The sequence below is a fragment of the Sebastes fasciatus genome, chromosome 7 (genome assembly GCF_043250625.1).
Source record: "Sebastes fasciatus isolate fSebFas1 chromosome 7, fSebFas1.pri, whole genome shotgun sequence".
NCBI classification, from domain to species: Eukaryota; Metazoa; Chordata; class Actinopteri; order Perciformes; family Sebastidae; genus Sebastes; species Sebastes fasciatus.
The window spans coordinates 6580099-6599344 of record NC_133801.1 but is presented as its reverse complement, the minus strand read 5'-3'; the positions used below and the strand labels follow the sequence as shown (position 1 = coordinate 6599344).

The 19246-nt window shown below is 41.2% G+C and overlaps 1 protein-coding gene across 6 annotated transcripts in view; it reads right to left on the bottom strand.

Moving 5' to 3' along the window:
• Positions 1–12773: 12773 nt before the first annotated feature.
• Positions 12774–19246, bottom strand: part of LOC141771228 (ephrin type-A receptor 4) — a 61882-nt gene continuing 55409 nt past the window's right edge. For 5 of the 6 annotated variants that reach the window (XM_074641266.1, XM_074641265.1, XM_074641262.1 and 2 more), the window contains 3 exons: positions 18869–19030; positions 16015–17240; positions 12774–14312 (listed from right to left, as the gene is read on the bottom strand). In XM_074641266.1, coding sequence (XP_074497367.1) covers positions 17126–17240; positions 18869–19030 — 277 coding nt within the window. In that variant the 3' untranslated portion in view covers positions 12774–14312; positions 16015–17125. The remainder of the gene's footprint in view (positions 14313–16014; positions 17241–18868; positions 19031–19246) is intronic. The other variant, XM_074641267.1, reaches the window with a different exon arrangement.

The following is a 19246-nucleotide window of genomic DNA, read 5'->3' as shown; positions in this document are numbered from 1 at the left end:
ATCGCAGAAAGCCATGTTTCAAACAGTGATGCATCTTCTTGATAAAATGGGAAGCCACTTATGACAACTACAGAAACTACATCTGTTACCTCATTAATAATTCAGCGACCATTTATCAATTACTTCTGTTGTACTTTAATGCTTTTACTAAGACGAGGATGGCTGCATCACACATAAATAAGATGAGAAAACCCTTTATTGATCCCCAGAGGCATAATTTGGTTGTTGCAGCAGCACAAGGACGGCGATAGTACAGATAAATAGAGAAAATGAAAAGATATAAATATGAGGTATGTAAAACTAAAATAATAAAACTAGAAAATGCACTCGGTGCACTCAGTTGTCCCTCCCGACTCCCTTACAGTCATGATGGTGGTGAAGATAACAAAAACAGGGATTTATTCATACTCGTATTGTACCTTTCCTGGATCATAACATATCGGGTATGGAATTAATCCGCAGATACTCCGGTTCAAAGTGAGACCAAACTTTTCTATGGATGTCATTTTTTTTTTTGCCATGACAAAGGCCGCAAACAGACTATAGGTAAGGCTTGTTTTGGGCTCTATTGTTTGTGTGCATGTGCCTCTGTGGGAAGAAAAACAGCTACGTATCAGACAGTCTGAAGGTCCTCCAGACTGGAGTGATGCTGTTTCTGACTTCCATTAATTAGCGACATCCTCCAGTTAATCTCTCCTCCGTAATGAAGGACCACACACAGCTGGTTTATTTTCTCTGTGTGTGTGTGTGTGTGTGTGTGTGTGTGTGTAAGGGGTGTGGCCCATGGGTAAAATTCAAATTTGTACTTTTTCCTCCGTGTTTCTTTCCTCTCTTGAACCCTTCCTCAAATATTTCACTTCTCATTGGTGTCCTCACACTTCACTGGCGAGTTGTTAACTATTTCTTTTAGAAATATCACAAATACTCATGAGCCAGAGCGCGGCCGTTGGACAAGAAGGGAGTTTTAAGTTATTGGACCTCCATGATTTCTTAAAACAGGTTACTTGACCCAGTTTAAATGCCAATTAATAAGAGGCAAGAGTTTGGTTTCCATGGTGATAGTCTAGCCATAGGTTCCCAAGATAGGTCCATCCAGTAATGATGGTAGAGATACGGCTATAATAGTTATTAATAGGTACAGAGCTTCGGGGTTAACAAGGCCGAACACAGAGCTGAGCTGAAGATAAAGGATTCCCTTCAGATAATCAAGATTTAACGTTTTTAAATCTTCAGGGAATGGAATGATATTTCATTAATGTCACTTTGAATGATTTGTGTCCTAATATTTGCAGGTTTTTACTTGTTGTGTAACCTGCCATGTTTGCTGTTGGCCCTTTTATAGCTACTTAATGGGCTGTGCGATTCGTGTCAGGGGTTCATAAAGCGTTAGCAGGCTGACCGGTGAACCAAAGCACAACGCACTTCATTCAATTAGCCCAACTGTAACCTTATTAAGACCAAGCAACCGACTCCATCAGTACATGCTGTGTGGTCCCACTCAATTCAAGTCAACCAGTCAAATTTATACTCAAAAGCACACACACACACACACATACAGTATATATTCCCACACTAAAGAGCTCATGTAATGTACATGTACTGTCGGGATTTGAGGCTAAACATGAAACAGGAAAAGCAACGCTGTGCTAAGCCTTACACAAACACACACTCACTACTGATACACAAACACACACTCCCCCAATATATACACCTTAACTACTCAAAAGGCTTGCTATTTTAAACTTTCATACCCGCAAGCACATTTTCTCACAAACATACACAAACACACTCTACCTCATTCCTGCACACATATTTTTACGGAGTCTCCTGGGTTGATTATACATCCGCACACACACTCACACACATGCACACACACAGGCTGTAGCCGACTGGCCAGTCAGCCTTAGTTGTTTTTGGACTCAAGAGTCTAGTTAGCAAAGGCTAGTATCAATCATTTAGCCGGTGGAGAGCGGTTCAGTCGATGGGGTCGTGTATGGGTGAGGAACCCGGCCCAGCCCCAGAATCCCTCACTCCGAGGGGGGTTGAGGAGCCGGGGCGGTGAGGGGGCTGGAGTTCAGAGATTGAATGATGTCTTAAATAGCATGTAAGGAGGCACGCTGAGCGAGGCTGGATGAAAGGGCTGCAAATAAATATGCGAGCAAATACCAGCCCTGCTTATTACACAGCTTTATTAAGTGCTCAATTTTCACTGTCCAAAGAGCGCACGCTGAGCTTTGTTATTTCTGAAAAACACACTTGAATTATATCACTCCGTGTGATCTCTACTTCAGTAGTTTTTGTTGATTTTCTAATCAGCAGAAAATGGCGAGAGACATGGCAGGAAATGCCAATTTATTAAGTCATTAATTTTCAATCATTTCTTATGCTTATTTAGAATCACTTGGGAGCTGGAGCCAATCCCAGCATGCATCATGCAGCAGGAATGGAAACACCCTTGAGAGGTCAGCAGTTCATCACATAGCTAAGACACTTATACTGTAAGTATGAGGTATTTAGACTCTCTAGTTAATGCGTGTTTTTGGATTGCAGACAGCGGAATCCAAACCCCAGTAAAATGGATTGGTAGGCACATTAAAAGCTCCATTAAAAGATAGGCTTTACTGGTAATGATTCAACCCAGACTGGTCTCCCTCAGGCAAAACTTCTTGCTTAAGGGCGAGAAGTCGTTTCAGAGCCAAAACTCAGCATATGAGGAGAGAAAATGCTAATGATTGATCTGAATATGGCCCCTGATTAACATGTGGGGAGGCTCAACCTGATATGGAAAGGCAAAATGAGCTTATTTAGTATATAGTTAATTTCATACACAGGCAGTGAAAGTGCTTTATGTGCTTAATATGCAGTTAAAAACAACAGAGAACACAAAAGGTTTTTGCCCGCCTTTAAAATCTGGTAGAAAATTCCAGCAGCATATAATATGAATTATTGATGTGCACTGCTAACGTACATATACTGCACTGGGTACTATCACTGTATAGCGAACATTCGATACTATCTAATCTTGCTGTTTTTTAGGTTTGGGGGTTTTCTGTTTGCTGTTTTTCCTCCTTTGTCCATCTACACACCTGCTCTGAATGAGCCTTGTTAGTTCTTCCCTGCTGTCTGATCAGCTCATTCTCCTCACCTGAGCTTCTCCTCTAAGCTCTCCACATGCACTTCATCCCCTCATCACATTAAGTTTGCATTTAAGTCCTGGTTCTCAGTCTTCGGCATTGTCCACATGTACACGGGTATTTTTTTTTTTTCTTTATTCTTAAAAAAAGAAATCCTGTCTACACAAGCACAGTTTAAAAAAAAAATCTTCATCCAGACAAAAATGTAAAAACACTATTGAAGTGCTGTCAAAGCCAGTGGGCAGCTTGGTCCACACATACACAACCTTGTACTTCTATCTTTGTGAGGACACAAAGTGTTTAATGGTTTGACATCAGAATCTTTTTCACAGTAAATAAATTGTCTGTAGCAATGGTGTTTATTCAGACAGATGTAGGTTTACACAATGGACAGCTATTTGACAGGGCCAAAAAGAAAAACAGACAGCTTCCGAGAAAAACAAGACCATGTGCTCGGCTGGTAACCAAGAGAAAAGCTGACTAAGTAGGGCTACACCGAATAGTTCAAAGCTAAAAATGCTAAAAAATACTTCTTCCTCCAAAAAGGGGAACAACAGAAAAAGTTTGAAAACCACTGCCTTAACCTTAATCTTCACAACTAAATGCCTGAACCCAAATCTAACCTAATTCTAACCTGAACCTTAAAATAAAGTCTGAACCCTCAAACAGGTCTTTGAAGATCTGATCTTCCAAAATGTCAAAGATAGCTGTACAATTACACACACACACACACACACACACACACCGGAGACGCGGTCTGTGTCGTGGTCATTTTGCATTGGATAAATAGCAGTGACCTCTGTGGCACATTCTGACACTTCTGTTCCTCACGATAGAGGAAGAGTAACTGAACATTTACGTGTAAACATGTAAAAAGTCCTGTCAGTAGGTTATTTGGCCACGTGATATATTTATGCTGCTATTGCACAACATCACAAAGGAGATAACTCTCTGCATTAACTCTGGCGTTACGAGCCAAAAATGTGCACCTCCTGCATTCTCAATTACGTCTTGAGGGAAACCTACTTTTGTCCCGGATTACGGTTGCACTTTTAAACAATTTTAAACACGTGGTTAATGTTGTAAATTGAAACAAAACAAAAAAATGCACTTCTTAATTAGGTTTAGTAAAAAAAAACAATAATTAAAATAAGTGAACGTGGACTTTTAGTTTCACATGGGACAGTGGTCTCTGCCACCCTGACCTCGTCCCTACGGGACTTCCGCGGACTACAATTACAAACATATTTGTGATGCATCAAAAACAAACGGAATCTGCGACAAAATACATTCCCCTCAAAACGTAATTGACAATGCAGTTTTGTTGTATGGGAACGTAACCTTTAGGAGAACAGGCTGGCTGGGAGGTGTTTAATAAATTGTTTATTTACGTTTATTTAACATTTTTTCTGTTGTTGCTGTCAGGTTGTGTCAGAAACAGACTTTTGGACATATTCAAAGCATAAAGTCTAAGAAACATTTACTACCAAAATAACAACAACTTGCTTTACACTGCCTCCCACCTGTTAGGGTATGTCATCCCCCCTTGTGCACAGTGCACTCTCACTCACTGGGCACCAAAATACCACGGGCAAAGTGAATTTCAAGGTCAGGAAAATACCAAACTGTCGGAGCGCTGCTTGCGCGGTCGTTGCACAGCCCACGAAAATATGTACAATACTTTTTTGTTTGTGTTTTATTCTATTTTATTTATTTTTTATTTTATTTATTTTATTTATTTTATTTATTTTATTTATTTTATTTATTGTTGTCATTTATCCATGTCTCAAACTCTGTTGAATCAGTTTTTCTTCTTTGAGGTATTTGTATTGTTTATATTTTAGCTAAGTAGTAGTATATTATTGTAGTAGTTGTAATACATTTTAATGTGAAATATAAGACCGCATTATCTTGTATCACACAAACACACATACTGTATATCCCATGTTAACAAAGACCTGCGGGGTATTAAAGAAATGTTCCATGCAGACAAGCTGGTGTTTCATACTGTATTTCTCTATTCATGATCTTATCGTTGTACCATGATCCCCTGGCATGGATGCTATTTTAATTCCATTCTCCAACCTGCTGAAAAGCGAGGATTAAGACTGTGTGGACGGTGTGTGCGTGTACATGTCCACATGTTTGTGTGCGCGCTGGCTTTCATGTGTTGTAGCCCACATGTGAGCAGTGATAGGAATCTTATTGCTGTCAACAGTCCAAAGGCCAACGCTGCACTGAACAGAGAAAATCCCCGAGCCCGACTCTCTCCGTCTCCTTTAATCTGAGCTCCTTTTTCTCACCGTTGGGCTCAAACCAGCCGATGATGGATGGCCGTTGTGTCACAGGGTGCCTTTTCTTTCTTTCTTTCACTCAATCATTCCCTCTTTTTTTACTTTTTTTGTTCCAACTTTTTAAATAAGGTTAAAAAATTGGTTTGGGGACAATTGCGAAGAGTTTGAATTGAATCACCTGGCAGTCTCCCAACTTCTCCTTTCATCTACAGGTTTCTTTTCGTTTCTCTTTTCCACTTCTCTCCCTCTGTCTCTCTATATATACACAGCTGTCCGTCCATCTCAGTCCATCAGCAGTTATCAGGGGGATTTTGAACATTGCTTTCACTGTGATAACCACTTTCAGCTTGAGCTGATAGCCTGCTGGACCTTCATCAGGCCGCCGTCCAGACACAGAGGGGGAGGAGGAAGAGGAGGTTGGGGGTTGACTTGATTAACCTTCATCTTGCTGGCAGAGATGGAAGCCAAATCCACACAAATCACCCTCTCGCACATGCACTTTACTCCTTAACCGTCCAGTATGTGAGCAGAGGAGTCCAAGACCAGAGACCTGGTGTTCAGGGAAAGTGGTTTGCTCTCGAGATTAACATGTTTGTGTTGTGTGGATTTGGCTCTGGTGTGCATAGTGAGTGTATTCAGTGAGGTCTAAGGTCAGCCTATCAGGTGGGGCCAGCGGTGTGGCCGGTGGATCTGGATAAGAAGCAATTGAGTGGTCAAGTAGGTGACCTCCCTTCGCCTTCCTTTGGGAACAGGCCACCCGCCGGCACCCTTTGGCCCGGAGGTGAGATTAGTCTGGTGGGGCTGATAAAGCTCCACGTTCTCCCAACAGACCAACAATCAGTGAGGATTAGGCTCCTGTAGAGGGACGGTTTCCCACACAAAGCAGGTGGGGAGAGATGCAAAGGCTGCTTACTTAAAGGCTCTTCTTGTCTTTGGTTTGGTGACCGTAGCCTTTAGCGAAAAACATACCAATTTAGGTTAGCTGCGGCCGTCATTGTCAAACAATGGATTTTGTTTTCCCAGAAAAGCAGCTGCAGTATGCGTTGTGTCTTCAACCAGCACATAGTTTGGCTTTACCGCAAATGTCTTTCAGTTTTGTCCTCCTAACCTTTAGACAGATGTTCAGGGCATGTTTGAAAACAGCCATGTTTTATGAGGTGCTGAATACTGAGTTCATAAACAGAAAAAAACCTCTCTGTCACTTCATCCAGATCTCCCCTGAAATCCCTTTATCATCCATCCACATCCAACTTTCAGTTTGGACTCCCAGCCATCACAGAACAAGACTTTAAACCCTTTCACACATGCACTGCAACCCTGAAATGATCTAGACTTTACCCGGAGGAGCTGTATGTGAGAATGCAAATGTGTGAATCATTTGGACTTTACCCTGCCAGCTCTCTATACAAAGTCTGTGTAATGTCTGATTGAGCCCATGTGTGAATAGAGCCGGTCATTGTACAGAGAATTCACAGCTAGCGAGTGGGTGGGTGGGTTGATAACATTTCTATCATATGCTGGCATTCCAAAACTGGAAGAAAACAACATCTGAGGGAGAAGAGGACGGGTCATTTACACAAAGACGCCAACAATGTCTAACTGGAGGCACGACAACATTTGAGAACTTCTGTTACTAAGGGCCAACACTGAAATTGTCTGACAAATTAAAGGAAAGGCAAGCGACTTGGATGTTTATGACCCAATCTGCATCATGTCCTGCCTCCTGCATGCTCTACCCAGGTGTCACCACTTGCAGAAACCAAACAAAGTATTTCTAGTAGGTGAAAATGCGTCTCACATGGAAAATCTCCTGTTGTGTGCTACATGTGTGAAAGGGAAACTCCAGACAATGTCCGGACCTGACTCTCCAGATATTGTCTGGAGTTCATATGAGAAAACAGCTTAAGATTCTACAGCAGTGGGCAACTCCAGGGTCTGAAAAGTGAAGCCAATGCTGAAGTGCCTTAAACTTGCATTCTTTATAACAGCCAGCAGGGGGCGACTCCTCTGGTTGCAAAAAGAAGTCTGATTGTATAGAAGTCTATGAGAAAATGAGCCTACTTCTCACTTGATTTATTACCTCAGTAAACATTGTAATATAGTCCCAATCACTAGTTTCAAGTCTTCTTCAATACAGCATGATGTTCATTTAGTAAATTATGGTCCCATTTAGTCACCTAAAAATGTCTTATTCAGAGTTCAGTTGTACTTAGCTCCCCCTCGCCATCTTGGTTATTTGCAACCAGAATGTGTGTGTCACTTCTGGTTGCAAATAACCAAGATGGCGACAGCCAAAATGCCAAACTCGAGGCTTCGAAACGGCATTCCACAACCCAATGGGTGACGTCACGGTGACCACGTCCACTTCTTATATACAGTCTATGGTCTATAGCCATGGTATTAGCTTTATGAAGCTGTAGACACACAGGTGATTTGAGAAATAGCCAAAGTATTGGGCATATAAAAAATTTAACATGATGGCACTAAATGAAAGGTCAGAGGACCATGACAGTTTTAAAATTCAACCACCCGGGGATTCATGAATTTCTGTACCACATTTCCCAAATCCACCCAATAGTTGTGAGGCTATTTCAATAAAGAAACATTTTGGCACCAGAGGAAAATGAATGTCTGTATTAAACTCCATGACAGACCATCCCATAACTGTCCACACATTTCACTCAGCACCAAAATTGTCAAACTGCTGGTGGCACAAGAGGTTAGCCGGATAAATCATGTGGGAGCCATGAACGTCTGTACCAAATCTTATAGCGATCCATCTCATAGTTGTTCAGATATTTCCATCTGGACTAAAGTGATGGACAGACTGACCGACCGTCAGATCTACAGTATCATCCAAAAGAGCCATTTCGCTAGTGTGCGTTAAACAGGTTTGAAAGACAAGAAATTGAGAACATTTTGGATGTATATGTACCAAAAAACCTAAGGGGACATTGTTGCTGCTGTCTTTTATTTCTCCAAGTTGCCCTTGCAAAAGAAAGGAGAACTCTCCTCTGTTTTCTTTGAAAAATCTTCACTGAAGATTCTCATATAGACATCTGTTAGGTATGTATTTTTACTACTTTCAAGCATCCTTGAGTAAATGCTCTCAGATCTGCTGCCAATTACTTGTAAAAAATCTCAACTCAAACACGTTCTCAGCTTTGTCTCTAAAGTTGACACCCATCAATCTTCACTCGCTTTCCTCTCTCCTTTATCTCCCTTCTCTCTCTTTCTTTGTCGCACCGACGCAGAGCTCTGTTTTCTCCTGTTTGTTTTGTTCTCTGATTCTCATTCGTCTCCCGTTCATTTCCATCACTCACGGGAGACTCTTGGAGGGGAAAAAGTTGCCTTTAGGCCGGGTTGCAACCAAGAGAGGGTGCTTCTCCCGTAAGTGCTTTTTCATGTTGTCGGGTGTTTGTCTGCGATAGTTTCTGCCTCTGGTGTTCACTGAACCAAAGCTGCGTTTGACGGTGAGATTTCAAACGCAGCTAAATTAAGACACATTCTGTCATGCTGCCAGGATTTGCTGCTGTTTTGTTCCGAGACAGGCATTTTATAGGCCCTTTATGGGTATCGCTGCATGTGTGTTGTCCATCAAAAGTCCTCAGAAGTAATACCTCGCAGACCAGACACAAGGTCAGCTCTATGCTGGAAGCCACTCGATCAATATGCTCAGACGTTTGAGAGTCTCTGCCCAGCTATTTTCCCACTGAAGCTTTCAGCTCTCGTTGTTTTTCTTCCCCCAGCTTTTCTCTTTTTTCCCCCGTCAGATATTTCCCCATACGTCATAGCAGCACTCAGTTTACCTCTCAAATCGTCCTTCACCAAAAGAAAAATGCCAACCAATCACCTGGAGAGTTAAGAAAAGAAAGACTTGGAGCATCTGGGGATTATGATTGAAGCGTTTGGATTATGGATTATCATATTGTTTGGATTTAAGGACGTACTTAAGAACGACAACACAAAGGACAAAGTAATCATAACGTCAGTTTGAGAGGTGGCGCCCCATTGTGATTGGCTTAGAGGACGGGCCAGGAGGGGTTTTATCTTTCGAATCAGGAAATTGAATTATGAAACAAAGTGACCCAATGAAAAGGGCTGTAGTGACAGTATGGAGCAGCGGGGGTTAAGCCAGTTTGAAGGGCTAGCACTTCACCTGAAGGTTTCTTAATTAGATTGGTTTACAAAAGCATTGAGGCTGCTAGCGATGTGTGTGTGTGTGTGTGTGTGTGTGTGTGTGTGTGCGTGTGTGTGTGTGTGTGTATGTGTGTGTGTGTGTGTGTGTGTGTGTGTGTGAAATAGGATCTGAAGTGGTAGGATTGTTGTCTCTTGACTTGGTCTTCACTGTAGCCCCTTTGTGTGGCTATAAGTGAGAGACAGCTTGATTGAGACAAGTTTTATGGTTATCTTAAGAAGCCCACAAATCCCAAAGTGTATTTCTATGAATTATGTGCACAAAGCACAACATCTTGGATGATTCTACATAACCCTTGATTGATTGTGTTCAGTGGCAATCTTTTTCAAATTAACGCTTTATTTGTATTTGGGAACTATGGAATGATTGAGGCCAGGGAAAGATTGTGGCAATGACAAATAAAACTGTGGTTGAGGTTTGGCAAGTTTCTCTGGCCCTGATCCCAACCCGAGTTCTGTAATCAACGGTCGTCAATCAATCATCTTACAACTTTAACCCTTTCACAGTGTGTTTTCAGTTCACGAAAGTTAATTATAACCTTTTTGGTCGCCTAAAATGTCTTATTCAGCGTTCAGTTGTACTTAGCTCCACCCTCTTGTGTCACTTCTGGTTGCAAAAAAAAAAAACACGGTGATGGCCAAAATGCCGAACTCGAGGCTTCAAAACAGCAGTCCCCAAACCAATGGGTGACGTCACGGTGACTACGTCCACTTCTTATATACAGTCTATGAGCACAAAATATTGGATGATTCTGCAAAACCCTTCATTACGTTCGGTGACAGTCTTTTTGAAATTCAGGCTACTTCTAGTTGTACTTGGCAACTATGGGATGGTGAAAAAACATTGTGGCAATGAAAACTACTAAAGTAAACTAAGGCTAAAGTGTGGATACTTTGGCAAGTTTTTCTGACCCTGATCCCAACCAGAGTCTTGAAATATTATAGTCTTTCGATGCCGAGTCAGATCTGATACTAGTATTTACCCAAATGACACAGCTGCCCAATGCTACAACCTGAAAGCGAAATCAGATAGAACTTCATCCTGAACGTTATTTTGATAATTGTATATGTGATTTTGCATGGAGATGCATATCAACATTAGAAAAATATACCTATGAATATCATGACCCTTAAGCTTAGGTTATACTTTCCGCAAGGACGGCCGTGCGGACATGAGCTGACGTGGAATCATGAAGAGGAAATGTTTGGATCTTTTATACTCCGTGTGGGTTTCTCCTCTCGGCAAACAAACATTCTCAAAGCTCCTCAAAGTTCTCCTTTTTCTGTTCCGCGTCCATGTAGTTAGAAAAATGTGGATGTACGCTGACAGGCAACAACCCGCCGCACCCCCCGCGAAGTGACGTGTCTGATGGTGTGACGTCACTTTGGCCGTGCAGACACTTGTGGCCCTCGTGGATGAAAAGGGTATTAAGTTTTCTTTGTTTAGGTCTTAAAAAGGTGTAGAAAAGCATTACATTTGATTTAAAAAAAAGTGCAGATACCCTGCACATAGAGGACACACTACTTTCAGGATTGACCCTGAACGTTGGCACGTGAAAGTAAAATGTTAACTTTGGAATCGTCCAAAATGGATGTAATCCCTACAATACCAGGTTGGCATAAGCCACATTACAAATATGTATTGTAGAATTTATTGAAGCTTCAGGTTCAGTGCTAGATAAACTCAGCAATTATCCAAATACTGGATGGCCTTTTCTTCCCACCATCTGTGCTGTATTTCGACCCATAAAAAGGATCACAGGCCTGAGAGACCGGTTTCTTGGGCCATCTCCCTGAGAAGTCGAGGTTAAAAGAGAGGCTTTACTGACAGAGGTGTTGAATTGTGCTGATTTTGTTAAGAGAGAAGCAGCATTCCAGCCGAAACATGGCCACTGCCTGAACTTTCAACATGACTCCGCTTACTTTGGTTTTGCCAAACGTAGCAGACGGCCAGCTTTTACTTTCCATGTGACCTGCAGCTCTTACACTCTCCGTCTGGGTTTATTCCTCTCTTTGTTCTTTTCTGTACTCCTTTTTGCTCAAAGTCAGGGCTGCATTTAGCACTTTTCTTTTGCTTCTTTCAGAAACAATCTCTCTTCTTCTTGTTAGCCACATTAGCAGCGTCCCCAGATGATGAATCCCAACAACGTTCTTGGTCCCCCTGACTTTCCTTTAGCACCACCATGAGGAGGACATTTGTGATTCAGAGTGAAATATCTTGAAAACTAATTGGATGTTTCAGGTCAAGAATGAACTTGCATGCTCGAATAACCCTTGTGTATACATTCATGCTTAATAAATGCATTTATTATCTTTTTTTTTTTTATATTCAAACACCATGCCAAGTTGTCAAAAATCTAAAAAACGTTCTCAGTTTAGGGCAAATTTATCAAACTCAGTCCTCGCTAATCTTTTTTTCATCATCCCTTCTGAGCTTGCCAACAATCTGCGAAGGAGGTACACTTTCCCTCCGAGGCCGATAAACATCTCCAAACTTCAGAGCTTTAATGTATGCACGCCTTGTGCTGGTGATTTCTCAGGAAATGTGTAAAACGCCGTTTGGGTCAACGTTGGCTCGAGCTCCGTTTCTAAAACTGTCCTTTCTTCTCCCCCTTCTCTCTCTCTCTCTCCCGGGTCCTTATCAAAGACTCAGGACAATCAGTGGTTTATCGCTGCTGGAAATGAGCGCAGGAAGCAGATGTTGTTCTGATTAAACACACACACACATACATGCACACACAACCGCGCCAAGTGAGTGGCGCTCGCTCGCTGCAGCTCCAAAGCCTGAGAGGAGTTGAGGGCCAAGTCTTGGGAGTCCGGAGTCATGATATCTGCCGAGCATGTGCTGAAGAGGGAACACACGGCCAACAGACGGGCCTTTTTTTGATTTTGTGTGTGTTTGGGTTACACAGAGCGACAGTGAAAAATAGAAAGCCAAAATGAGGCCATGAAACTGCTTGATGTGCTACCTCGACCTCTTCCTTCTGTTACATAACCCCTCCATTATGTGCAATCATATAATGCAGTAATCAATGCACGATAGTTAGATAATCAGCTCTCCTCTAATGGCTGCAATAACTGATGACAATGCTGATGGCCTCAGACAATGTGTGTGTGTGTGTGTGTGTGTATGAATGAGAGGCGGGGAGATCGTCATATGGTTTCTACTTTATTAAGAATGCACTTTGGCACCCCTTTATTTTCTTCACTTTAGGCTATTATTTTACAAACTAGATATAAAAGGACATAAATAAATGACATAAGTTACATGTACCTAGAGCTCCTTGACAAAAACAAAATAAAACAAACAAGGCCAACAAAAAAAAAAACATGATCATGTCCAAAAAAAAAAAGTACAAAAAAAGGTTGAATGTTAGATCTACATGGCTAGATCATATGGCATCGGAAGGCATACAATGACAAACATTAACTCTTGCGTTTTGTTAATTTTTTTTTCTTTTTTTTTTTTCAAATCGTCCAACATTTAAGTAAAGGAAAAAAGTATTTTACAGTACATTCTGGTTTCCTTCTCCTTCCCAACATGTCTTGCATATTTCCAAACAGGTCCTTTTTCGATAGATAAAACCCAAAAGCCAACAAAAGGAAAGAGCAGTAGAGCTGTATTAAGGACGGAGGTGTTGTTGTATTATATGAAGCGTCATTTACGAGTTCAAAAACATTCGCATGAGTATAGTTTAAAGAGATAAAGGAACAAAAAGGAATATAGTCCATTGGGTAAAACCTGTAGCTGTATGTGCTCTGGAAAAAATAAAATAACCAACAGATTTCCCTTCTTTTCCTCACTTCTCTGATCCTTTGTCGTGTACAGGTGCGTCCTTTTAAACTGCCCCCATTTCCACAGAGAGAGACATGGTTCCGACATTTTCTCCTCGACTTGTCGCAAGCTCGGAGAGTCCAAACTCTGGTCTGTGTTTCTAAATGCACAGGAGGCTTTTAGTCGCACTCGTCTCCGTGTGTCCGTTTACAAGCCGCCGTTACTGCCAAAGCAGAAATGGGTTGCATTCCAGAAAGCTGTTTAATAAATGCTTGTTGCTGAGTAGAGTTCACACGACGGGAGCAACACACCTTACATCGTTTTTTTAGACGACACAAAAGCAAAAAAAAAAAACAACAGTTTTTCTTTTTCATCTCTGTTATCTTCTCTTCCTCCACAGTGGCATGAAAACACACAATTACTGATAGTACTTCAAACACTCATACAGCTACACACACACACACACACACACACACGCCCGTGCACACACACGTCATCACATTCGCACGCTCAAATCAAACGTTTGTTACTTTACATGCAAACAGAACAAAACAATAAAAAAAAAATAATAATGAAACTTTCAAAATAAAAGTACATTATCCGCTGGAGCAGGGCTTCTCGATTATATTACATTCTTCTTATTGTCTCTTTTTTTAAGCTGTTAAATCATTCATAGTAATTCCAGCACATTTGCTGGATGGCCACAAGAGCGTGGCGGCTAGTTTGTCAAGTTGACGTGTTGTGACGGTGCGACGTCCCAGACGCTTGGGGATGGATTTGTCATGTCGGTGTCGGAGGAGACTCCGAAGAGAGGAGAGAAGAGGAGGGGAGAGCAGTAGGAGGAAGACAAAGAGGAAGAATTCTGGTCGTGGCGAGCGAGGCCGGGATCCTGTTTGTGATGGACGGCGGCAGCTGTGGGGAAAGAAAAAAGGGGGGAGGAAAAGAGAGGCTGCATCAGTCATGGTGGTTTTGAATATAAACAATTTCTGCTTGGCATCCAGTCCTGACCAACAATACTGCTCCCCGGCTCCGGCCCCGGCCCGATGGAACATTCGACTCATCTGCTAAACAAAGTCGGATGCCAGAAACGGAGCATCCAGAGACTGCGAGCGGCCGCCCCACAGGGGGAAAATATGGATTTTGTGGCAACGATGTATTAACTTGTGTGCACCACATGCTGCTGTGTGTACATAATATATGAAACATGCCCTTGACTTATTGGCACACATCAAACGCACACCAACAGACATTTAACTAGCGTGTATTAGATGAATACTCGTATAGATTCAACAGCCAGTGGAACCACACTGTGCTCTTCTCTAATGCCAACGGAAATAAATCCTTCAACATTCCTCAAGCAGGAATATGATTCGTTATGGCACTTTAGCTTTCAATATTTAATGTTCATGTTTACAAAAATGTCTTGTACAGCATTTGAGTTTTGCATTACATGAAGTTAATGTTTTTTAAACTGAAAAATGTACTGCTTTATACAGTTATATATTGTTTTTAAATAGTTTTATTCTAAAATATTAGAAACACAAGAACAATTTTTATAATTGGTTAATTGTGACGTGTCATTGTTTAAGCAAAAATGCCAAACGTTTACAGGTTTTAGCTTCTTAAATGTGCAGATTTAATGCTTTTATTTATAATATATGATAGTAAATTGATTATGTTTTGGTTTGGGAATGCCGGGCAGATAAAACAATTTAAAAACATCACCATGTCTCTGTGACAATTATAATGGGGATTTATCCATATTTTATGGACAAAACAAATAAGTGAAAACATAATTAATAAAGCATATTAATTATGATAATTGTTAGTTGCAGTGCTATTCAACACCATCACAAACTACAGTCTCCATAACAACCTTAAAATTAAATTTAAATTTCTCTTAACAACAAAAACACAACATTATTATGGATTTCTTGCAGGGCTATTGTATTTCAGACTGCATTGTTTTAGCTAGTTTTACAAAACCTAATTAACTGGTGACTATGTGTATAAAATAAATTCAATAAATCAATGCCGTCACATAAATTAAACCAATTATGTAAGTGGCTGAGATCAGTCTTGAAGTTGCTATACCATGTGTGTGCTGTAATTATGATCTTCTACTCAGAAAATTCAAAACTGGAAATCAGGCCATGTATTGATCATAAAGAGAGAACAATATGTGACATCTGATACATTTAAATGAATCAAAACAGGAGTCTGACTTCTATCTAAGACCTTCTTCCGTTTCCCGGATAGTGTTCCCGAGCTCTGGTGGGCTCTGTTTGGCTGATTGGGAGTCAGCGGCTGATTAATTCTTCTCATTAACATGCCAGCAGCATAAGGCCCGCAGACTGATCACAGACCAGTGGCTATTGATCTGCTCTGGCTGCCTGCGGTGGCGCGACCCACTTGTTAATTAACAGCGTTTCTGGAGCTGAGGGGCCAGTGATGAGACAGAGGGGGGGTCTAATGAATCTTTTAGGCACTCTGTGGCTAGACAGAGTTGATATTAGAAGCATACTGCAACAATAAAGGGAGGTTTAATCCAATATCTTGGTTTTTTTTGCGCTGAGTCTAAGTAAGAAACAAATAAAACCCTATTGATCCTCACCTTGATGACGGTTTGAGTAATCCTCCGTGTATTTTCTTGTGTGTATTCTTGGCGATGATGATGCTGATGATGATTCTGATTCATTCATGCATCCATATTGCCTTTGTTGCATCCTTTTGTCCAAATAAATCCCGCCAATACATTCCTTCATTCTGGCGTCCAATTTTAGCAAGCCAATTCAACTGGTCCAAACAGCTGTCAATCAGAAGCGATGAGGAGGAGTTGGGATTGTGGATTTGATTCAGATGGGGAGATGAATGGAAGAATCCAGATTGTGTGTTTATGTGAGGTGTAGGAGGGCATTTTTGGGAAGACAGGGGAGTGGGAAGGCTCCTCTGGAAGATCAAAGACATTCTCAGCAACATCCTGAGGGCAACAAAATACAGCGTTCTGGGAGAAAAACAAGGCCAGAACAAAACACTTAAAAAAAAAAAAAGCTCCTCAAAATAAGCCCTCCCCTGCACCGCCATCTCCCCTCGGAATCCAACCCTCAACCTCTCAGAGATGCACTGTTTATATACGACGGTCAGGATTCTTCATCTTGTCTGTGAGATATCAAACAGATCCAGCTGAGAGGGAGAACAATGGTGGCCGGGGAGGCCTGCGAGTCCCATAGAAACAATTCATGTACAATAAACACAGTCACAGGAAATCAAAAAAATCTGCTCCGCGGATTATTCCAGAAAGAAGCAACACTCTGCCGTAGAGGAGGAAGAAAGGTACGATCCCCCCCTCCCTCGCGTTTCCTTCCAGACCATTAAAGGCACTCCAGATTGGCCTCTCGGAAGCACTTTTCCAGCCGTCCCTCCATCTATCCATAAATGCTTCAGACAGAAGCGTCCCATTCTCCAAAGCAACACAAAAAAGGGCAAGGTAAAGGTCTGATTTTTAAAAAAAGTGCCATTTTCACCACTTTTTTTTTCTTCTTCTTCATCAACATCTTCTTTTCTTTAAGATCCAATTTAAAGTGCATGGATGAGGTAAACTATTTCTTCATAGTTTATTTGTCTCTTTTTTTTATATTTAAATCTTTTTTGTTATTTATTTATTTTTTTCATAAGAAACGAAGTCGCTTTGCTTCCTTTTCCTTTTTTTTCTTTGTTTAAATCTCTCAGACGGGAACCATTCTGCCTTGCATTTGTTGCATTTGGGACAGCATTCCCTGGACGCTGGTCAGGATCTTGTTCTGGTGTGCTGCCGAGGTGATGCCTATGCGAGCCATGTCCCTGCAAAGGATGGAGAGGAGAGGCCTTTTAGGACCGGAGACAACAATAACAAACACACGTAGACCTGATCCACATGATGGATTTTACAGCCTTCCAGTGGAAACTGGCCTGACAGTTTTACTGCCGTATGAGGAATTACACTTGCCAACACAGAAATCCTAATCCTGTAATCTTCACATCTGAAAAATGAAAATAATACAGACAAGTGACAGAGACTGAGAAACTTTTAACACATGTAGACTTCGCAAAAGATATCACAAATTGATTCTGCTCGAATACTAAAGGAGTGTAATAATAGTTTGACATTTTGGGGGATACACTTATTTGCTTTTTTGCTGAGAGTTAGATGAGAAGATCGATACCACTCATATAACTGTAGGCTAACCTACTGTAAATATGAAGCTACAGACAGCAGACAAATAGCTTAGCTTGGCTAGAGATTTTTACTAGGGTGGTTGATTAAAATATTTAATCGTGATTAATCGGACATTTGTTCAAAATGTACTTTAAAGGGAGATTTGTCAAGTATTTAATACTCTTATCAACATGGGAGTGGGCAAATATGCTGCTTTATGCAAATGTCTGTATATATTTATTATTGGAAATCAATTAACAACACAAAACAATGACAGATATTGTCCAGAAACCCTCACAGGTTCTGCATTTAGCATAAAACAATATGCTCAAATCATAACATGGCAAACTGCAGCCCAACAGACAACAACAGCTGTCAGTGTGTCAGTGTGCTGACTTGACTATGACTTGCCCCAAACTGTATGTGATTATCATAAAGTGGGCATGTCTGTAAAGGGGAGACTCGTGGGTACCCATAGAACCCATTTTCATTCACATAACTTGAGGTCAGAGTTAAAGGGATGGTTAAAATGGCCATGACAGTTTTTCCTCACCAAAATTTAGTGTAAGTATGGAGCGTTATTTAACCTCCTTCCTGACAAGCTAGTATAACATGGTTGGTACCAATGGATTCCTTAGGTTTTTTAGTTTCATATGATGTTAGTATCTTCACTGTAGAAAAACAAGAACTGAGCCCGCTACAACATAAAAAGTTACATTTACGTGTTAAATAAATTATTTGTCATAAAAAGAAATTTGCGTTAACGTGTTATTATCGCGCTAACTTTGACAGCCCTACTTTTTAAATTTCTATTTGTGTATGAATTAAACAAATGAGAAGGAACATGTTCATATGTAAAATTTTGAGGTGTTGCCAGGCAGATTATTTACCGTTGTACAGAGCGAGGCTAGCTGTTTCCTCCAGTTGTTATGCTAAGCTAAGCTAACCGGCTGCTGGATGTACTCTCCGCAAGACAGCAAATAAGTGTATTTCTCACAATATTGAACTGTTCCTACATAAAGTTTAACTTCAAAATCAGTCTACTTAATCTTCAAAAAACAATTTTCAAATATGTAAGTACAATTTTATTGTAATTCCAAAGAGAACAATTCAGCCTGGAGCCTAACTCGTTCTTTAACTAACTAAAAATGTCAAGTGAGACTACAGTAAAGAAAATGTCCCACTCCATTCACAGAATTCACTTGCTATAAGAGAACTTTTTCGCAGCGTGTGACGAGCTTCTGTTTGCTTCCTATTCTCCCTCCCTACTCACTCTTGTGTCATGTGGACCACGGCCTCTGGAGTGGTGTAGCCGGCGGCGGTGAAGTTGTCGTTGTATCTCTCCATGCCGATGGCCTGCAGCCAGTCCTCCACTGTGCCCACGGACGAGGACGCCTCGGGGCTGCCTGGCTCCAGCAGGGTGGTGTTAGGCCTGCTGGGTGGAGGAGAGGACAGTAGAGAGTTAACTTCATCAACTTAAGTTCCTTCGACTCTCAACATCATCTCTATTGCTTCAGTGTTTGATGCTTCAGTCCAGCATGTAAGCTGTAGCCTAAAACCATGACGTGTGCAACAGTCGACAATTAAAGTTGCATTCCTTATTAAGTGCTTTTGAATTGAAAGGTAATGATCGGGTTTCTTACACAGTGTG